Raw genomic sequence first — 18,368 nt, 5'->3', positions numbered from 1 at the left:
CGATAATTATTATTAATTGTTTGCTGGATTTGCACGACCGATTTTGCGTCCAGCGAGTGCCCCCACCACCGCGAACGTCGTGCAGATAGACAGTGAATAACGCTGACGTACGTCAGAGTGGTCCTGCGTCGTGCGTGCTTGATCGTGTATATACTTGCTGTACAGCAGATTTAACATTTGTAGCTTGTTTCGAGAGATACTGCACGTCAAAATGGATCGTAAAACACTTTCAAGATTTATTGAAAGATATAAGTTCCACATGTTTGTGGAATGTCTCAAGCGCAGACTATATGAATAAACAAAAAATAATAAACTTATTACAATTTTTTAGGCCCATTTTAGGGGAAGCTGCAAGGATTGATAGCGTGCGTAAAAAATGATATTAACTATTTGAGTATACTCTGCACGTTTAAAAAAATCATCCAAAACCTCTTGCTATTTTTTGCCTCTCTTCTGCTGCTGCTGACAACATCAGAAGGACTCCCATTTTTGGCGTTTTGATAAAAACAGCTGGCATTTTAAATAAATTAAAACCCTCTCATTTAATTCGTTCGATTTATTCTGTTCGCGCTTGATACATCCAGCACCGCAGCCTTGAGCTGACGTACAGCCGTGATGGATCGTGAATAAAGCGCTAAATGCATCGTGCATCGTGCATGGCCTTGGCGGGACGTACAGCAATATGGATCGTGAATAAGGCGCTTTATACTCACCCATAAAATAAGATAATACAGTCAATACATAAGTACCTACTTCATTTCAAATGTAGGGTAGGCTCACTGAATTGTATCCTGCTTATAAAGTATATATATACTAAGTTTATTCTTCCATATTAAATGAATTTCTACTAAATGCCTCTCAAACTTCGATTGTTGATCGAAGTTCTCAAAAATAAGAATCTAAATTAAAATAAAACATGACTTGAAGGTCTTAGTTACCAGGTCATAATATCCCTTAAAAATATCTATGCACACACACGCACACACACTACATAGGTACCGTACCTGCGTTATTTATTATTAAAATTTGTAGGTGCTTTAATTTTCTTTCCTGGATTAATAACCAAAGAAAGACGTTTATGTTCACAGATTAAAGTGAATTTCATTTTTGTAGTATTGTACCACTTAGTATTTTAAATTTAAAGTGTACCTACCTTTTGATACATTGCTTGAACTCTTATTCATATACTAAAATTTTATTTATAAATATTTTTTTAGCAAGGAATATATTTTAGCTATTATGGCTTGGCATGAGGATCTCATAAGTATACAATGTTGCTGTCGAACTTGTTTATCTGACATAGCAGAAAAAACATGTTATAATATTTTTTCTGAAACTGAAGAATCTAAAGCTATAAGGAATATTTTGCTATGCTGTACATCAATAAAGGTATATTGGGTGCTTCTAATTATTCAATAGTATTCTTTGCACTGGTTTTGCTATGAACGCAAATGACCATTAAGGTACTTCAGTTCAGAAATTAAATCAAGTATAAATTGTATTATATTGTATTGTATTAGTATTGTATTGTATTAAAAGGGTTATTATGAATGCAAATATGTTATTGTGTATTTATGATTTGGAAGTTTGATTTAAAGCAGTAAAAAGCCTACAGAGTTGTTTAACCTTGTCCAAAAATAGCAACTTTCATACTGTGTGATGTTTTTTTTTTGTTCTAAAAAAATAGAAAGGAGTTAAAAAGCTATCCAACTGTTTAAGTTCTGCCCTGCCATTTAGAATAAGCAAATAAAAAAAAAAACATTTTTGCTATTTTAGTTTAAACAGGTTTTAAATTATTTTCAGCTAAAAGCAGATGATCCTTTGCCAAAAATGCTATGTGAATCATGTTATAATGAAATCATGAATTTTAATGTTTTCAAGACATGCGTTGACAGAGTAGAAGAAAACTTTCAAAAATATCTTGAGACATATCAAATTGCTTTGGATAAAAAAACTGAACTCAAATATGACCAAGATGAAACAAACCAAAATTTATATGAAGAAAAGTTTTTTGAAGAACATTGTAAGATGCAGTCAAATAATACATCTACAAATGTATACCAAGATAAAAATAACGAACATCAAGTTTTAATGGGGAAATCCAAAGAGAAAAAAGACACAGTGCAATTTATATGTGATTTTTGTAGTAAATCTTTTAAACATCGTTACAAACTGGTTGATCATATAATATCACACAGTGCAGCTTCGAACGATTCTGTAGATAATAAGCAGAACGTGACTTATAGCTGTGAAGAATGCGAAAAGATTTTCAAAACTTTAAATTCTTTGTGTGCACATAAAAAGAAGCATGTAAAGAAAGGTAGAATACTTGTGTGTTCTTTTTGCAAAAAGGTATTTAAAAAGTTAAGTCACTTGAAGAGGCATGAGCTGTCCCATAGGCCGAAATCCTACAAATGCACAGATTGCTCTTATACATTCGCTGATGAGAATAGATTTAAAGAACATGTTAACCTTCATATGGGAATTAAACCGCATGTGTGTTTGTTATGTAAGAAATCCTTTCGGAACATGACAGGGCTAAAGAGCCATCTAAAGATTCATTTTGAAGATCACACTTACTTGTGTCCGATTTGTGGAAAAAGATTCAGCTCGTCCGGGAATTTGAATCAGCATGTGAACAGACACACTAACAATCGGTCGTATCTGTGTGAAAATTGTCCTAAGAAATTTGTAAGTAAAAGTAAGTACTTAATAATATAGGTTATTCAAAATATTAGGTTACTTTAACTGACTAAATTAAAGCAAAAAACGTGATCTATACTAATATTATAAGGAGGAAAAATTTGTTTGTTTGTTTGTATTGAATAGGCTCCAAAAGTACTAAACCGATTTGCAAAATTCTTTCACTGCTTGGAAGCTACACTATTCCCGAGTGATATAGGCTATAATCTTTTTTGAAAAATATTAAGGATCCTTACTAAAACTCCAATAATGTATCCCAAGGTGTAAAAAATTTCCTAAAATATTCTTACAAGGTGTGCCCTGTGAAAACTATTAATGATAGAATAAAATTTGATAGTTTGTAGAACACATTATTATTCACAAAAAGTGTCGCGACAGCATATTGTGGCTAACTATTATAGTTATGCCACAATAAATGTTCTTTTATTTAAAAAAATAAAACAACGTTGAAATTTTTGTTAAAGACCCGAGCGGAGCCGGAGCGGGCCGCTAGTTAAGAATAAAAAGAGTTCAAACTGCCCTTTTTTTTCCAGGCGACCTTAAAGTGCACATGAAAACACACACGGGCGAGTTTCAGCGTAGGTATGAGTGTCGGGAATGCAATGCTAAATTCACTAGCTGGAGTCGTCTCAGAACGCATAAGTATCAACATCTAGGAATAAAGCCTTACAAATGTAATGCCTGCACGAAAAGGTGAGATCTTAATAATTGCACAAGATTTACTATCAACTAATCGAGCAGCGGTTTAAAAACATCCAAGCCATTTAATCGGTTCACTAGCAGAGCATATATTATATTAATAATGGAAGTAAGAAATAATGTGTTTCGGCTTGAAGGGTGGGGCAGCCATTGTACTGTTACAACTGAGACCTTATGCCGGCCACTCACATGCGCGCGAACATTTGTACATTGTACGAATGTTCGCTCGCATGTGAAGGGCTGTCAGACATTCATTCGCAAACTTAGAGGCTGTGCAAATGGGTTCGGTATTCAATTTGCGAACCTGGTTGCGCTTCCTCCTACACTTGTTTACGAATGTCTCACGAATTTCTCTTCTTTTTTGATTCGTCAATAGAACATTGAAGAGAAAAAGAATTTTTAATTCTTTCCTAGACGTCATTAACGGCCATTCTGTTGTTATGGGATTTCTTTTGAGTGCTTCTTACTTAAGAACTGAAGTTTTTGGTGTTTTAATTTAGTGGCCTAGTGCTATCATTCGATGTCAAGTTGATAATGTAGCCCATGGATATCACAACATGGAATGGCGCCTCGTTCTGCCCGATTACGCGACCGGTGTGCTCAGTGCGAGTATTTTAACGTTCTCGTTAGCGTACCTGAAGTTTGTATCCAGTTGGAACAGCGCCCCTAGCGGCAAACAGGCGAACGTTCCAACTCCATACAAATTTCACTTAACTTTGACGCTATCGAGAACGTTAAAAAACTCGCACTGAGCACAATGATACTGTAACGGTATCTCTAATAGAATTGAAGAGATGCAGTATAAATCGATGCCTCCAATGAACACTACTCTAACTCAAAATTTTGAAATTTTCGTTTTTCACGCAAATCGCTTCACTATTTTAAAAGTATTACAAATTCATTATTAATGGGGTTCGAAGCAAGAGTAAATCAACTAGTTACACAAGAAAAAACCATAAAATCTTTATTATTGCTGATATATTTATCAACTTTTTTCGTTTAAACTCTCCTCTTGTAAACCTACGAATTTGGAGTTAGTGTTCATTGGAGGCATCGAAATTTGAATTGCTCAAATGAGTCTTCTTCGCTTATTATAATTATTGTTTTTTTATTATTTTTTTGCATAGATGGATGGACGAGCTCACAGCCCACCTGGTGTTATGTGGTTACCGAAGCCCATGGACATCTACAGCGTAAATGCCGCCACTCACCTTGAAATACAAGTTCTAAGGTCTCAGTATAGTTACAACGGCTGCCCCAGCCTTCAGACCCAAACGCATTACTGCTTCAGGGCAGAAATAGGCAGGGTGGTGGTACCTATCCGTACGGACTCACAAAAAGCCCTAATCAGGCGAATTATAAATTAACTAATTGATTAATTACACAACTCTACAAAAAAAAAACGTTCTTCGTTCTAGCGTTTATACTAGGTTTTTCCGTGTAATCATGCCCAAAAACGAAAATAAAATACATTTTTTTGGTATAAAGTTTGCTTTTGTGATAGTTATAGTAATAATACTCATTATTCAATTTTTTTATAAATTTTAATTAATTTTAATACTCTTAAAACAACCGCGCTATGAGAGTGGAGTGTTTACGTTTGCACATTGCCACTAGATGGCACTCGAGTCATAGACAACGATCAGGTGTTTTGTACAAGCCCAGAAAAACTTAAAATGTCACGAAAGTGTAAATACGATGGCTAACTCTCAGACACAGCCCACTGAGTTTCTCGCCGGATCTTCTCAGTGGGTCGCGTTTCCGATCCGGTGGTAGATTCTGCGAAGCACGGCTCTTGCTAGGGTTCGTGTTAGCAACATCGTCAGGTTTGAGCCCCGTGAGCTCACCTACTAAAGTTAGGGTTACGCTGACATAGCCGCTAGGGCTATCAGCTTAGGTAGGGATAAAAAAAAAAAAAAAATACGATGCTGATGCATTTTGTTTCATATGTGGTCAATTTATTAAAGTTCAAAAGCAAACTGTCATGCCATGTTATTAATTAAATACATTTTTTTTTCAGTTTCCCAAATAACTATAGCCTCGTAAGGCATCACCTTATTCATTCAGGCGAGAGGCCGTACCAGTGTGACCTGTGTGAGCGTGCATTCGCCCAGAAGGAGGGCTTGAATAGGCACAAACGTCTACACACCAGCGATAAATATCACAAGTTAGTTTTGTATTTATAACTAGCGACCCTTCCTCGCTTCGCTTCGGAAACATTAAACTTTATTATTGACTGGCGACCTGTCCTCGCTTCACTTCGGAAACATTAAATTTTATTATTAATAGTTGGATCCCGCGATGTTACCCGCGGTTATTGTCGTACCACGGGTGACGCGGCGAGGCGAAGCTAGTCTAAAAAAAGTAAAATTAAAAAATTATTAAAATAATCCTGAAATTATATAATAAAGTGTAGAAGAGAGAATAAATAATGTGACGTAATGGTCATTAACAAATGATACTATATGTAGACGACACGTGAAGCCATTAGTGATTACGTTGCGCAATTTGTTCTATGTATTTATATTTTTTGTCTTGCCAAGATCGACCGGTTGGCCACCCCTGTAATACATTTTTTCTTAAGGGATTTTATGACCTGGTAACTAAGACCTTTAAGTCATGTCTTATTTTAGTTTTTATTCTTAAAATATTTTTATGAAAAATGATAAAATTGAGTGAAATGAAATGAATATGATTAATTTGAGACAGTAATCAACTGGGATGAAGACGAGATGATATGGGATGAAATATAATCTCAGTAAAATGGTGGTCAATTACTGAGACTTTTTCAGTGGACTTTTTAAAGGATCCCGAGAAGTTACGTTCAGCGGCTTTGTTTGATTTTCCTACATTTGTGCACTTTCACAGATACTAAACAGTTAATAAACCACCGTCATTGCATATTTAAACCCAAGGAAACACTAAATAGACAAAATAAAACAAATCACACAATTTCACTCCTCGCATTCCCGCCATAAAGTCCAAAACAATTTAATTATTTAAAACGTTGTGTTAATGGACGATTGGAGGATGAGTCGTAGATAAACGTAAAAGTCGAACTATCTGCAACTAAATTTTAATGACGTCTCAAAACATTGCGTTCGATTCTTAGTTTTTGTAGAAATTCGGACAAGAACATGTACTTCGATAAGGCGATAATTGACTCATCGTGGCCGTCGCTACATCCAGTTGTAGCCAGCATAAAGAAGGCTATACCTAATTTTAAACAAATAAATGGGCTACACCTAATATTAGCTGTGAACAAATCTGTTACACCTAGGTTTAAACACCGAAATGCGGCTACACCTATTTTTAGCCGGCTAGAAGTAGGTGTAGTCGCACTTCGGGTATTAGCCGTAACATATATATATATATAGTGTACTAGCCGTACTCGCCCGCTTCGCTGGGCATTTAAAATTAACATTATTATTTATTGTTATTATTAGGGAGTCCAACACTCATATAAATATTAGCCTATCCATTAAGTACATGTATTTTCTACACGGATATACCAAGTTTGAAGTCAATCGGATGAATTGTTCAGTAGTTATAACAGAACATCCGTAAAAACCACTGTAGATTTATATATTAATAGCTGTACCCGTCCGCTTCCATGGCCATTTAAAATTAACATTATTTCTCACCCCCACAAAGATTCCCATCATTAACGCCCCCGCGACTGGTGAAGGGAGTCCAATACTCATTATTATTAGCCTATCCATTAAGTACATGTATTTTCTACATGGATACCAAGTTTCAAGTCAATCGGATGAATGTTTCAGTAGTTATAACGGAACATCCGTAAAAACCACTGTAGATTTAAATATTAGTATAGATTATATTTTATATAGTTCGGCTTGCTATCAAAACGTGCTTCTTTAGTTTTTAAGCTATGTACTTAAAATATATTTTACTTGTTTTCAGGTGTGACCAATGCTTCCAGACATTCCGTCTAAAATCCGACCTACAGCAACACTTGTCGGATCATTACAACGCGCAGACGCAGCTTATAGTTAGGGACGATAATGTCCAAAATAACGGCGTTTCCACCGATACTATTATACCAGAAGCAACGGACAGAGGCTTTGTTATTGTACCAACTAACTCGAATGGGAATGAATAATAATGCTTTTTTTTTTCATTTTTCTTTACTTTTTGTTCTCCAAACTTCTGCTCGCTATTGAATTGTTTATCAAACAAATATTTGTTAATGCTGATTGGCTAATTCTTATATAATACTAGCTGACCCGGCAAACATTGTGTTGCCTTAAATAAGATTTCTAGGGAAATTCTAGTGTAGAAAAAAAAACCTCATTCAACCACATAATACCTCATTATAACAAAAAAAATATACAAAAAAAGAATGATTGGGGTGGACAACCCTTATCACTAAGGGGTATGAAAAATAGATAGTAGCCGATTCTCAGACCTACTGAACATACTATTGATACACAAATAAAACCAAAAAAACATGGCTGGCAAGCTACGATTGATACACAAATACACAAATAAAACCAAAAAAACATGGCTGTAAAATGTATAGTGAATAAGACAGGAGACCGCCTTCGTCCTCATCCCTACTACGTGATGTTTGCTGGATGAGTGGTGACACCTGGCGGTGATAACTGATCGATTGATAGTTGACCAGTAGATGACCGGCGGAGGCGGGAGATCAAATTGAATTTAAAAAAATCATTAATAATTTAATATTACGGTTTTACATAACAATAAAACCGATATTATGTGCCGAGAAGGAAAACATACAGCATTGTATTATGAAGAAGCAGTGTGTACTTAGCTTAAATTCCTTGTATCGACTGGTATCAGAAAGATGTTTTTCTCTGTTATCAAAGAAACTGTCTTTAGAAATGTTGAGCAAAGTAAGGTCATTAACTCTGCGTCCAGTAGCCAGCAACATGGTTGTTGGTGTCCTTCAAGCTACATTGAGGCGTGGTCTGGTGGCAGGGTTTGAAGAAAACCAATTTAGAACTATTTTCGGATCTCATGTGAATGGGACTACACTTAGTAAAATTGTAATAAGTAGTTGAATTTTGTTTAGCTATTCCGATGGCTTTTTTAGAATAGCAATTTTTATTAGAGGGCTTGAGAATGTTTGCTGTCCTACATGTATTTCGCCCACAGAAAGTCGACAGCGCTGCTTTATGATGCAGAAGGATTGTTTTATAGGCAAAATTTTCTTTTTGGAAAAGAAGAAAGAATTTGGCAACATCTGCAGACTTAGGATCAATTTTAAAACTGTAGCACCATATGCACCATCTTCTAGTTGCTGGTAAGTATGCTGACAAAGTGGATTGACACCAGCTAATTTTCAATAAATCTTCTCCTGTGTAGACCAGTCTATTATTTGTACAACCTCCCCCCCCCCCTCTAAGCTTTCAGGGTTAATGTTTAACCTGTGGAGGAGGAAGGTTTTGGATTTAGTGCGAGTTATCTAGCGTTCGGGATCTGAGGGCTTGGAAACCCAAATGCTTTCGTTCAGTCTGGGAACACTACCAGGTAGGTTCCCTAGACACTGTTAAAGTGAGTCAGTACTCTGGGGAGAAGGTTGAGAGGAGGGATTCTCCATGCTAGTTGCATCCTCTACGGTATGCTGAAGGTCCAATCTTGGTCGGCGAATGGGTTCATATCCGAATGACCCCACTTTCGAAAAACTTTTGTGGTCACTTGTGGTAAAAAGTGCCATTTCGCAGGTTGATTTCCTCGTGATAGCCTGTCGGCTACGATGTTGTATCTCCCCGAGAGATTATAAGCTGACAGTTATCTTGAACTTATCGCTTAGGTTTAAAAATCGAAAGGTCAACGCTAGTGAAATACTTTCAGATTCATTTTGATTGTCACTACCATTGCAAATAGCTCTTTTGTGGGTGAGCAGTTTCTGTTGTTGAGCTGACCATAGACAGGACGTTAATATTTTGTCTAATTGTAACCCCTACCCATGTCCGAAGCTTCCGTTGCCAGGAAATGGTTGGTTTTGTGTCTCGGCAATGTTTGACATGTGGCTCCGCGTCAGCACTGCATTTGTAACCCCTACACATGTCCGAAGCTTCCGTTGCCAGGAAATGGTTGGTTTTGTGCATCGGCAATGTCTGACATGTGGCTCCGCGTCAGCACTGCATTTAATTGTTAACACATGCAGGATGGCCTGTTTTTTACGGGGGTGTTTTTTCTTGAAACTTCGCAAGAAAATTTGCAAGTTAGCGTAGATTGATGTAATTCCGTCAGAGTTTGGGCTAGGATGTTGTTGAGTGGCCACTTTATTTCTCGCAATTTTCCATCGAATCCCTAGACATGTCATCTCTTGAACCAGTGTACTAATTGATTTTTTGTAAGGCTGACTTGGCAGCCCAAATAATCCAAGAGCTTTACAGCTTATGTGGCCTAAAGACTCAACTTGGACTTCTTTTGATGAACCAGGTGGGATTTTGATGAACCAGGTGGGATTTGCGTAGGTGGGATAACACTCAACATCCCTTTGCACGCAATGTCTCCGCGACCGAGCATGCTATGCAAGCACAAAAGGTGTATTTGTCTTCATGGACCAAGAAAAAGTCGCGTAGGTAGGTTAACATTTGACTTCCCTATGTACGTAAGGTCTTCGCGACCGGGCATGCTATGGGAGCAAAAACGTTTATTTGTCTTGGTGAAACAAGATCAAGTCGTGTAGGTAAGCTAGCACTTCGATTTTGCACGCAGTGCCTCCGCGACCGAGCATGCTATGGAAGCAAAAAGGTGTATTTGTCTTCAAGGACCAAGAGAAAGTCGCGTAGGTACGTTAACATTTGACTTCCCTATGTACGCAAGGTCTCCGCGACCGAGCATGCTATGGGAACAAAAACGTTTATTTGTCTTGGTGAAACAAGATTAAGTCGTGTAGGTAAGCTAGCACTCGACTTTGCACGCAATATCTCCGCGACCGAGCGACCGAGCACCCTATATAATGGAAATTGACATGCCAGCCCAGATAATCCAAAAGCTTCACAGCTTCTGCAGCCTGAAGTTTCAACTTGGATTTGTTTTGGTCGACCAAAAGGAAGTTGTCTGGGTAGACTAGCACTCGAGTTCCTTTTGCACGCAAGGTCTCTGCGACCCAGCATATTATGGAAGCAAAAAAGGTTAATCCAAAAGCTTCACAGCTTCTGCAGCCTGAAGTTGCAACTTGGATTTGTCTTGGTCGACCAAAAGGAAGTCGTCTAGGTAGACACTAGCACTCGAGTTCCCTTTGCACGCAAGGTCTCTGCGACCCGCATGTTATAGAAGCAAAAAGGTGTGGCTCTGAAGCCAGACCGAAGGGTAGGCATGTCATTTCATACTAACTCATAAGAAGGTACCGATTCCTTCCTGAAGGTACTGATACTGGTACCTTGGTACTGATCCTCAAGAAGTATCGACGAAATTTTGCGACTGATACTAGAAAAATATTCCTGAGAAATGTTCAATTCTATCATCCAGTCCCCTGGGTGGAGAGAGTTTGGTACCGAGGTGTCCGAAAACAGTTAGGTGTTTTATCTTTACGACCTTGTTAGACTCTCGAAGATCGAAAATTGGACGCATTGATCCGTCGCTTTTCTTCCGCAGAAAAATTAGTGTTTTTTTTTTTTTTTTTACGATATTTGGTAACCATACATGGTTTACAAATTATTACAATTTTGGTGGCACTCAGTGCCTCTCGTCGGTGTCTTTAATTGCCCCCCTCTGGATTGTGCCAGATGCTACGGACTATGATTGTTTATAATGTTTGGCTTGCCTTTTGTACGAGGTCGTGACAAATAGGATTGTAGCCCTCCGAGGGACTGAATAAGATTTCAATTTAGTATTATCAAACAAAAATTCCTCAATGAGTGGTGCGTTGGCAACAGGATACTTTGTTAGAGACCACGGAAATTAAACTTTGACGTCTTATTTCTATCCATACGGCCCTTTTTTCCGTATACAATTTAAAACGCTTACGGGTAACTTGTACGACGGAGACGATTTGCCAAAGTTTTCAGTAATTATGTTACAAAGATTATTAGTTTAAATCTGTTGTGTTTTTGTCAAAATTTCCGTATTGACGAGATCAATTTGTTTACAACAATTTTCGTTACATTCAATTGTTACACACAGTTGATGCATTATTAGATTTACAACGTCACTGACCTGGTGGGATAACGAGCCGATTCGAAGATCGACCGTTACCTTTGAATCCCGTCGTTTCTTACGCAGAGACTCCTTTTGTTCTTTTTCGCTTGACGAGCTGTTCGAACGCGAGGCGTCTCCATCGCGTCTCGCCTGGACATCTTCCCTCTCGGAAATTATGGAGCTTGACTCAACATCACCTCCAACAGATGACGCGTGATTCATGGCGTCCGATGATAGGATTGGTGAATAATACTCGTAATGATTGCAAAATAACAATCATAGAAACACAAAATAAATATTTTTTGCAATTAATAAGAAGTCGAATAAATATTTGTGGACTTGCGACTTCACAGTACGAAAGTACACAACGCTATGAAGATCAAAGATGGCTGCGCTTCCTTTATACTTGCTGGCAGCACCTAGCGGCTAAAGATGGAACCAAATTGACTGTCTATGGTTGGACATAGACAAGGAATTTAAGCTAAGTACACACTGCTTCTTCATAATACAATGCTGTATGTTTTCCAAAGGCACATCAATATTCGTTTTTAGATTATTCGGTGTGCTTAGTGCGAGTTATTTAACGTTCTCGATAGCATAAAAGTTAACTCGAATTTCTATGGAGTTCGAACGTCTGCCTACGTTTGCCACTAGGGGCGCTGTTCGCTTCGGTTTGAAGGATGGGGCAGCCGTCGTAACTATACTGAGACCTTGGAACTCATATCTCAAGGTGGGTGGCGGTATTTAGGTTGTAGATGTCTAAGGGCTCCGGAAACTACTTAACATCAAGTGGGCTGTGAGCTCGTCGATCCATATATGCAATAAATAAATAAATCCTTCATGAGATATGATTGACAATCTCAAATTTTAGTTTTTGGAATTTTTGCACTTAACAACCAGAGAGCTAGGTAGCAGTGACCGCATCATTATAACTCCTAATTATTTTTCCCCTGTCTAATCGTTGGTAGCCTAAGGGGCTATTCCAAGTACGCGCGTACCAGTAAATGAGATTACGGTCTCAACCTGAGAGAATTGCTAACATTAGCCCTAGCAAAAGCAGTGCTTCGCTGTTTATATCGGATCCTCCCGATCCACTAACGGTGCTTCTAGGTGCCTCAAGCACCGGTCATTCTCGTCGAACCCATCGCTTGCGACGAAGGGCTCGACAAGAACGATGACCGGTGCTTGAGGTACCTAGACCGGTAAATTAACCCTCAGACATAGCCCACTGAGTTCCTCACCGGATCTTCTCAGTGAGTCGTGTTTCCGATCCGGTGGTAGATTCTGCGAAGCACCGCTCTTGCTAGGGTTCGTGTTAGCAACCTCGTCAGGTTTGAGCCCCATGAGCTCACCTACTAGTTAAGGTTACGCTGATATAGCCTCTCTAAGCTCTCAGCTTAGGTAGGAAAAAAAAAGCTTCGGTGAATCTGCTACCGCATCGGAATCGCGACCCACTGAGAAGATCCGGCGAGAAACTCAGGGGTTGTTTCAATGGGCTAGTTGGTTCGTCGAACTCTTTGTCGTAATCAACGTGTTTGACGAGGACGGTGACCGGTGCTTGAAGAGCCTAAAAGCACCGTACGTGGATGCGGGGGATCGGACAAGGCGTGTTTTGACCGACGGCGATTTTATCACTCCTCGTATAACGTAACGCAACGTACTGTATTCAATCTTTGGAATGTGTGCTAATGCCTACAGTGTGTATTTGCTGGTGGTAGGACCTCTTGTGTGTCCGCGCGGGTGGGTACCACCACCCTGCCTATTTCTGCCGTAAAGCAGTTATGCGTTTCGGTTTGAAGAGTGGGGCAGCCGTTGTAACTATACTTGAGACCTTAGAACTTATATCTCAAGGCGGGTGGTGCATTTACGTTGTGGATGTCTATGGGCTCCAGTAACCAGTAACACCAGGTGGGCTGTGAGCTCGTCCACCCATCTAAGCAATAAAAAAAATAACTAGGTAGTCTCACAACACTAGTTTAAATGAAAACCAAGGCTAGGTATTTAGTCCTAATATCACATTTTACCTCTACTTTAATAAGAAAAAATAGTCTACTCTTCAAGTTTATTTCATTTCCAGCAAAAAGTCCGTAAAATAAGGTTTTATCCTAACATTGTCGTTAACAATTTCTTAACCGCTTATTTCGAAGGCACCATTTCTGTGCATTATGTTCTTGATCTCTCAAGTGAAGGGCTCGAGGCGGATTTAAACTGCTACTGTTTTAGAAAAATGTAACTTTCTGCATAGACTTTAAAGTCTAATTTAATAGTTCCGTTATCAGTTTAGTATTTTGCGATAAAACACTCATTATGGTTAACCATAAGCGTCTTAACTGGTTAGTGGTTTTTGAAACGTGAGTGTTGAAGAAAATTGGTTACGTAATTGGTCTTGAACCTTTATAATTACAGAATAAATAAAAAAAAGATTTAAATATAAATAATAGATACATATACTTAATCTGGCCATAAATACTGTTACAATTAAAAATAAAATAAAAATCTATTGCAAATAACATTTATTACTTTTACAGTGTTAGTTTAATACATAAATATAGAACAATTTAAAGTATAAAAAGCTTATTCGAAGTGGTCTCCATTGGCTGCAATACAGTCCTTTAAACGTTAAGGCCAGTTATCAATAGAAGCACGCACTCTCTCCATGGGAAAAATTTTCACTGCCAATCGTACGGATTGTTTTAGGCACTCCAAATTATCATGGCGTTTAGAGCAAGCCGTACTCCCTAAAACTGACCATAAATCATGATCCAGCGGATTAAGATCGGGACTAGACGACGGCCAGTCTTCAGCTCTGATGAAGTCCGAAACGTTCGTTTCCAACCAAGACTGCGTAGACCGAGCTTTATGACCTGGCGCCGAGTCTTGCTGGAAGGACCATTCTTGATTATTGAACATGGTGTTGTTAAGGGGCTTCACTACCTTCTCAAGAATGGTATCTTGATACACTTGTGCCGATGTTTTGACACCTTTTTCACAAAAGTATGGCCCACTCACTCTTTCATAGCTAATACCCCACCAAACCATCACTGAAGTCGGATAGTGCTCTCGATGCACTCTGTCGACTAATTGGGAAGCTTCCTTAGAGCTTTGAGCATAAATACGGTCATTTTGTTTGTTAAAATGCTGCTCAATTGTAAAAAAAAAAATCTCATCCGTAAACTAAAATTTTCTATGACCTCCCTTTGCGTACCGCTTCAGTAGTTGTTTCGATTTTACCACCCTATTCTCTTTTAAATTATCAATTAAGAAATGACCAGTACGTCTCTTATAGGCTGCAAGTCCTAAGTTATCTTTTAAAATACGCGACATGGTTCTAGATGCTATCTTCATTTCCCAAGATAAAATCTTTTGCTTTCGGACAGGATTTCCTCGAATTCTTTCCCTTACTGCTTTGACCACCTTTTTCGTACGAACACTACGTGGACGGCCAGATCTTTTTCTGTCACAAACAGAGGAGGTCTCATTGCACCTATTAATAGCCCGGTACACAAACATTTTACTAATACCAAGCGTATGGAGAGTTTTAAAAATTGCATTTGGCTCCATACCTACGTTGTGTAATGCAATTACAACGATTCAGTTCTCTTTATCACCCCACTCCATTTTAATATCGCAAAATATTGTACAATGTATTGACGCCAAAATGAGAAAACTCAATGAGCAATCGTATAAAAATGACAGATTCCAAATTCAAATGTAATATTTTGTTTATTTTTAATTGTAAAAGTATTTATGGCCAGACTAAGTATATAAAAATAGGTTTAGTTTTAAATTTTATCAAAATCTAATAAAAGCAAGGAGGTTCGATTCAGGTGTTCGGGAATGTAGTAGTTGGATGCTATATTCTAACAATAATATATTGTAATGATAGAGAAATGTATGCCAGGCTATTGAATCAAAACTTCATTGATTATAGTATCATTAAATTTAAACATACCTATTTCTTAAATCGATAGAGCTAATTTAAAGGGTGCACTGGAAGGGTGTCCAAGATCGAAGTTTTTTTTTTATTGCTAAGATGGGTGAACGAGTTCACAGCCCACCTGATGTTAAGTGGTTACTGGAGCCCATATACATCTACAACGTAAATGCGCAACCCACCTTGAGATATAAGTTCTAAGGTCTCAGTATAGTTACAACGGCTACCCCGCCCTTCAAAGCGAAACGCATTTACTGCTTCACGGCAGAAATAGGCAGGGCGGTGGTTGCACCCGGCCCGGACGGCGTGCATGGTCGGGTTTGGGCCTTGGCTCTTGGTGCCCTAGGGGACCGACTCTTGAGGATTTACAACTCCTGCCTCGAGTCGGGACGGTTTCCTTCATCGTGGAGGACGGGCAGACTCGTGCTGTTGAGAAAGGAGGGGCGCCCGGAGGATACTGCCGCCGGGTACCGTCCCATCGTGTTGCTGGATGAGGTGGGCAAGCTGCTGGAACGCATTCTGGCGGCCCGCATCATCCAGCATCTGGTCAGGGTGGGACCCGATCTGTCGGCGGAGCAGTATGGCTTCCGAGAGGGCCGCTCAACGGTAGACGCGATCCTTCGCGTGCGGGCCCTCTCGGAGGAGGCCGTCTCCAGGGGTGGGGTGGCTTTGGCGGTGTCTCTCGACATCGCCAATGCGTTTAACACCCTGCCCTGGTCCGTGATAGGGGGGGCGCTGGAACTGCACGGAGTGCCCCCCCACCTTCGCCGGCTGATGGGTTCCTACTTGGAGGACAGATCGGTCACGTGTACCGGACACGGTGGGATCGTGCACCGGTTCCCGGTCGTGCGCGGTGTTCCACAGGGGTCGGTGCTCGGCCCCCTTTTGTGGAATATCGGGTATGACTGGGTACTGAGGGGTGCCCTGCTCCCGGGCCTAAGCGTAATCTGTTACGCAGACGACACGTTGGTCGTGGCCCGGGGGGGGAGTTTTGCTGAGTCTGCCCGTCTTGCTACCGCTGGGGTGGCGCATGTCGTCGGCAAAATCAGGAGATTGGGCCTCGACGTGGCGCTCAGTAAATCCGAGGTTCCACAGGCCCCGGAGAGTGCCACCTGTCGATGCCCATATCGTGGTTGGAGGCGTCCGGATCGGGGTCGGGGTGCAGTTGAAGTACCTCGGCCTCATTCTGGACAGTCGTTGGACCTTCCGTGCTCACTTTCAGCACCTGGTCCCTCGTTTGTTGGGGGTGGCCGGCGCGTTAAGCCGGCTTCTGCCCAACGTCGGGGGGCCTGACCAGGTGACGCGCCGTCTCTATACGGGGGTGGTGCGATCAATGGCCCTATACGGGGTGCCTGTGTGGGGCCAGTCCTTGGCCGCGGGGGTGGCGAAGCTGCTGCAACGGCCGCAACGCACCATCGCGGTCAGGGTCATCCGTGGTTATCGCACCATCTCCTTTGAGGCGGCGTGTGTACTGGCTGGGACGCCGCCTTGGGTTCTGGAAGCGGAGGCGCTCGCCGCTGACTATCAGTGGCGGGCTGACCTTCGCGCCCGGGGCGTGGCGCGTCCCAGCCACAGTGTGGTCAGAGCGCGGAGGGCCCAATCTCGGCGGTCCGTGCTGGAGTCATGGTCCAGACGGCTGGCTGATCCTTCGGCCGGTCGTAGGACCGTCGAGGCGATTCGCCCGGTCTTTGTGGATTGGGTGAATCGTGACAGAGGACGCCTCACTTTCCGGCTCACGCAGGTGCTCACTGGGCATGGTTGCTTCGGTGAGTTCCTGGACCGGATCAGAGCTAAGCCGACGGCAGAGTGCCACCATTGTGATTGCGACTTGGACACGGCAGAGCATACGCTCGTCGCCTGCCCCGCATGGGAGGGGTGGCGCCGTGTCCTCGTCGCAAAAGTAGGAAACGACTTGTCGTTGCCGAGTGTTGTGGCATCGATGCTCGGCGACAACCAGTCGTGGAAGGCGATGCTCGACTTCTGCGAATGCACCATCTCGCAGAAGGAGGCGGCGGGGCGCGTGAGAGACACACAATCCCGCCGCCGTCGAGCGGGGGCCAGGGAGGCGGATCTCGCCCAAGCCCTGGCCCTCTAAGTGTTTCGGGTCCCCCCTCACATGTCGGTCTGGGGACCGGCGAGGGGGCCTAAGAAGACGACGTGCAAGCTGCTCTGCACGCGTTTTACGCAAGAGCATCCGGGTGATGGAAGGCCGGCTATCCTCGACCCACGCTGGTTCTGGTCCAGCGGGGTATTCTGTAGGATAGCTCACTCTAACCGGCGCCATCTAGGCGGGCTTCGGATAGCCTGCCGACCGAGAGGGCTGGTGGTCGTGGCACCGGTCCGGCGTCCCGCGGGGAGGGTGATGGGAGAGATGTGCTCCGCACTAAACGCTTTACTTTCCCCCCTTTGCCTCTTCATGAGTTCTGTCTCATGCGAGGTTTGGACGTTGGTTGTTGAGCGACAGGAGGTTTTAGTCAGTTCGACTCTGACATGCTCCGCCCTCTATCCCCAGTGGAGGGCGGAAGTCCGGCGATTTCCTCCTGACCCAAAAAACCTTGGTACCTACCCGTGCGGACTCACAAGAGGTCCTACCACCAGTAATTAGGCAAATTATAATTTTGCGGGTTTCATTTTTATCACACGATGTTATTCTTCCACCGTGGAAGTCAATCGTGAAAATTTGTCAAGTACGTATTTCATTAGAAATTTGGTACCCGCCTGCGGGATTCGAACACCGGTGCATCGCTACATACGGATGCACCGGACGTCTTATCCTTTGGGCCACAACGACTTCAAATATATTAGACACGACACGATATATTAGAAGGCAGTGTCGGTAATTCCACATATGATAGCACGATTTCATTAATGTTTTCTGCATTGCATACAACGT

The 18,368-nt window shown here is 41.4% G+C and overlaps 1 protein-coding gene and 1 long non-coding RNA gene across 3 annotated transcripts in view; both read left to right on the top strand.

Annotated features, from left to right (window-relative positions):
• The window catches only part of LOC149500941 (uncharacterized), a 236,014-nt gene that overhangs the window by 106,306 nt on the left and 111,340 nt on the right, over positions 1–18,368 (top strand). The window lies entirely within an intron of this gene.
• On the top strand, positions 989–7,543 carry LOC114244369 (uncharacterized). Of its 2 annotated transcripts, XM_089734974.1 has the most exons (6): positions 989–1,094; positions 1,218–1,389; positions 1,804–2,701; positions 3,237–3,396; positions 5,423–5,569; positions 7,327–7,543. In XM_089734974.1, exons 2-6 carry the CDS (start codon positions 1,240–1,242, stop codon positions 7,523–7,525), a joined length of 1,554 nt encoding a protein of 517 aa, XP_089591100.1. In that variant the 5' UTR covers positions 989–1,094; positions 1,218–1,239; the 3' UTR covers positions 7,526–7,543. The 2 variants fall into 2 exon arrangements, with proteins under 2 accessions (XP_089591100.1, XP_028031954.2); XM_028176153.2 differs by having other exon boundaries at positions 1,021–1,389.

The sequence above is a fragment of the Bombyx mandarina genome, chromosome 18, assembly GCF_030267445.1.
Source record: "Bombyx mandarina strain Sakado chromosome 18, ASM3026744v2".
Taxonomy (NCBI): Eukaryota; Metazoa; Arthropoda; class Insecta; order Lepidoptera; family Bombycidae; genus Bombyx; species Bombyx mandarina.
The sequence above is the reverse complement of the archived record's forward strand: the minus strand, read 5'-3'. Positions and strand labels throughout refer to the sequence as shown.

Bases quoted from the DNA above. Each gene is read 5' to 3' on its own strand.
- LOC114244369 (XM_089734974.1), top strand. From the start codon at position 1,240: ATGGCTTGGCATGAGGATCTCATAAGTATACAATGTTGCTGTCGAACT. The intron at 1,390-1,803 runs GTATATTGGGTG...AATTATTTTCAG, and splicing joins TATGCTGTACATCAATAAAG to CTAAAAGCAGATGATCCTTT. The intron at 5,570-7,326 runs GTTAGTTTTGTA...ACTTGTTTTCAG, and splicing joins ACCAGCGATAAATATCACAA to GTGTGACCAATGCTTCCAGA.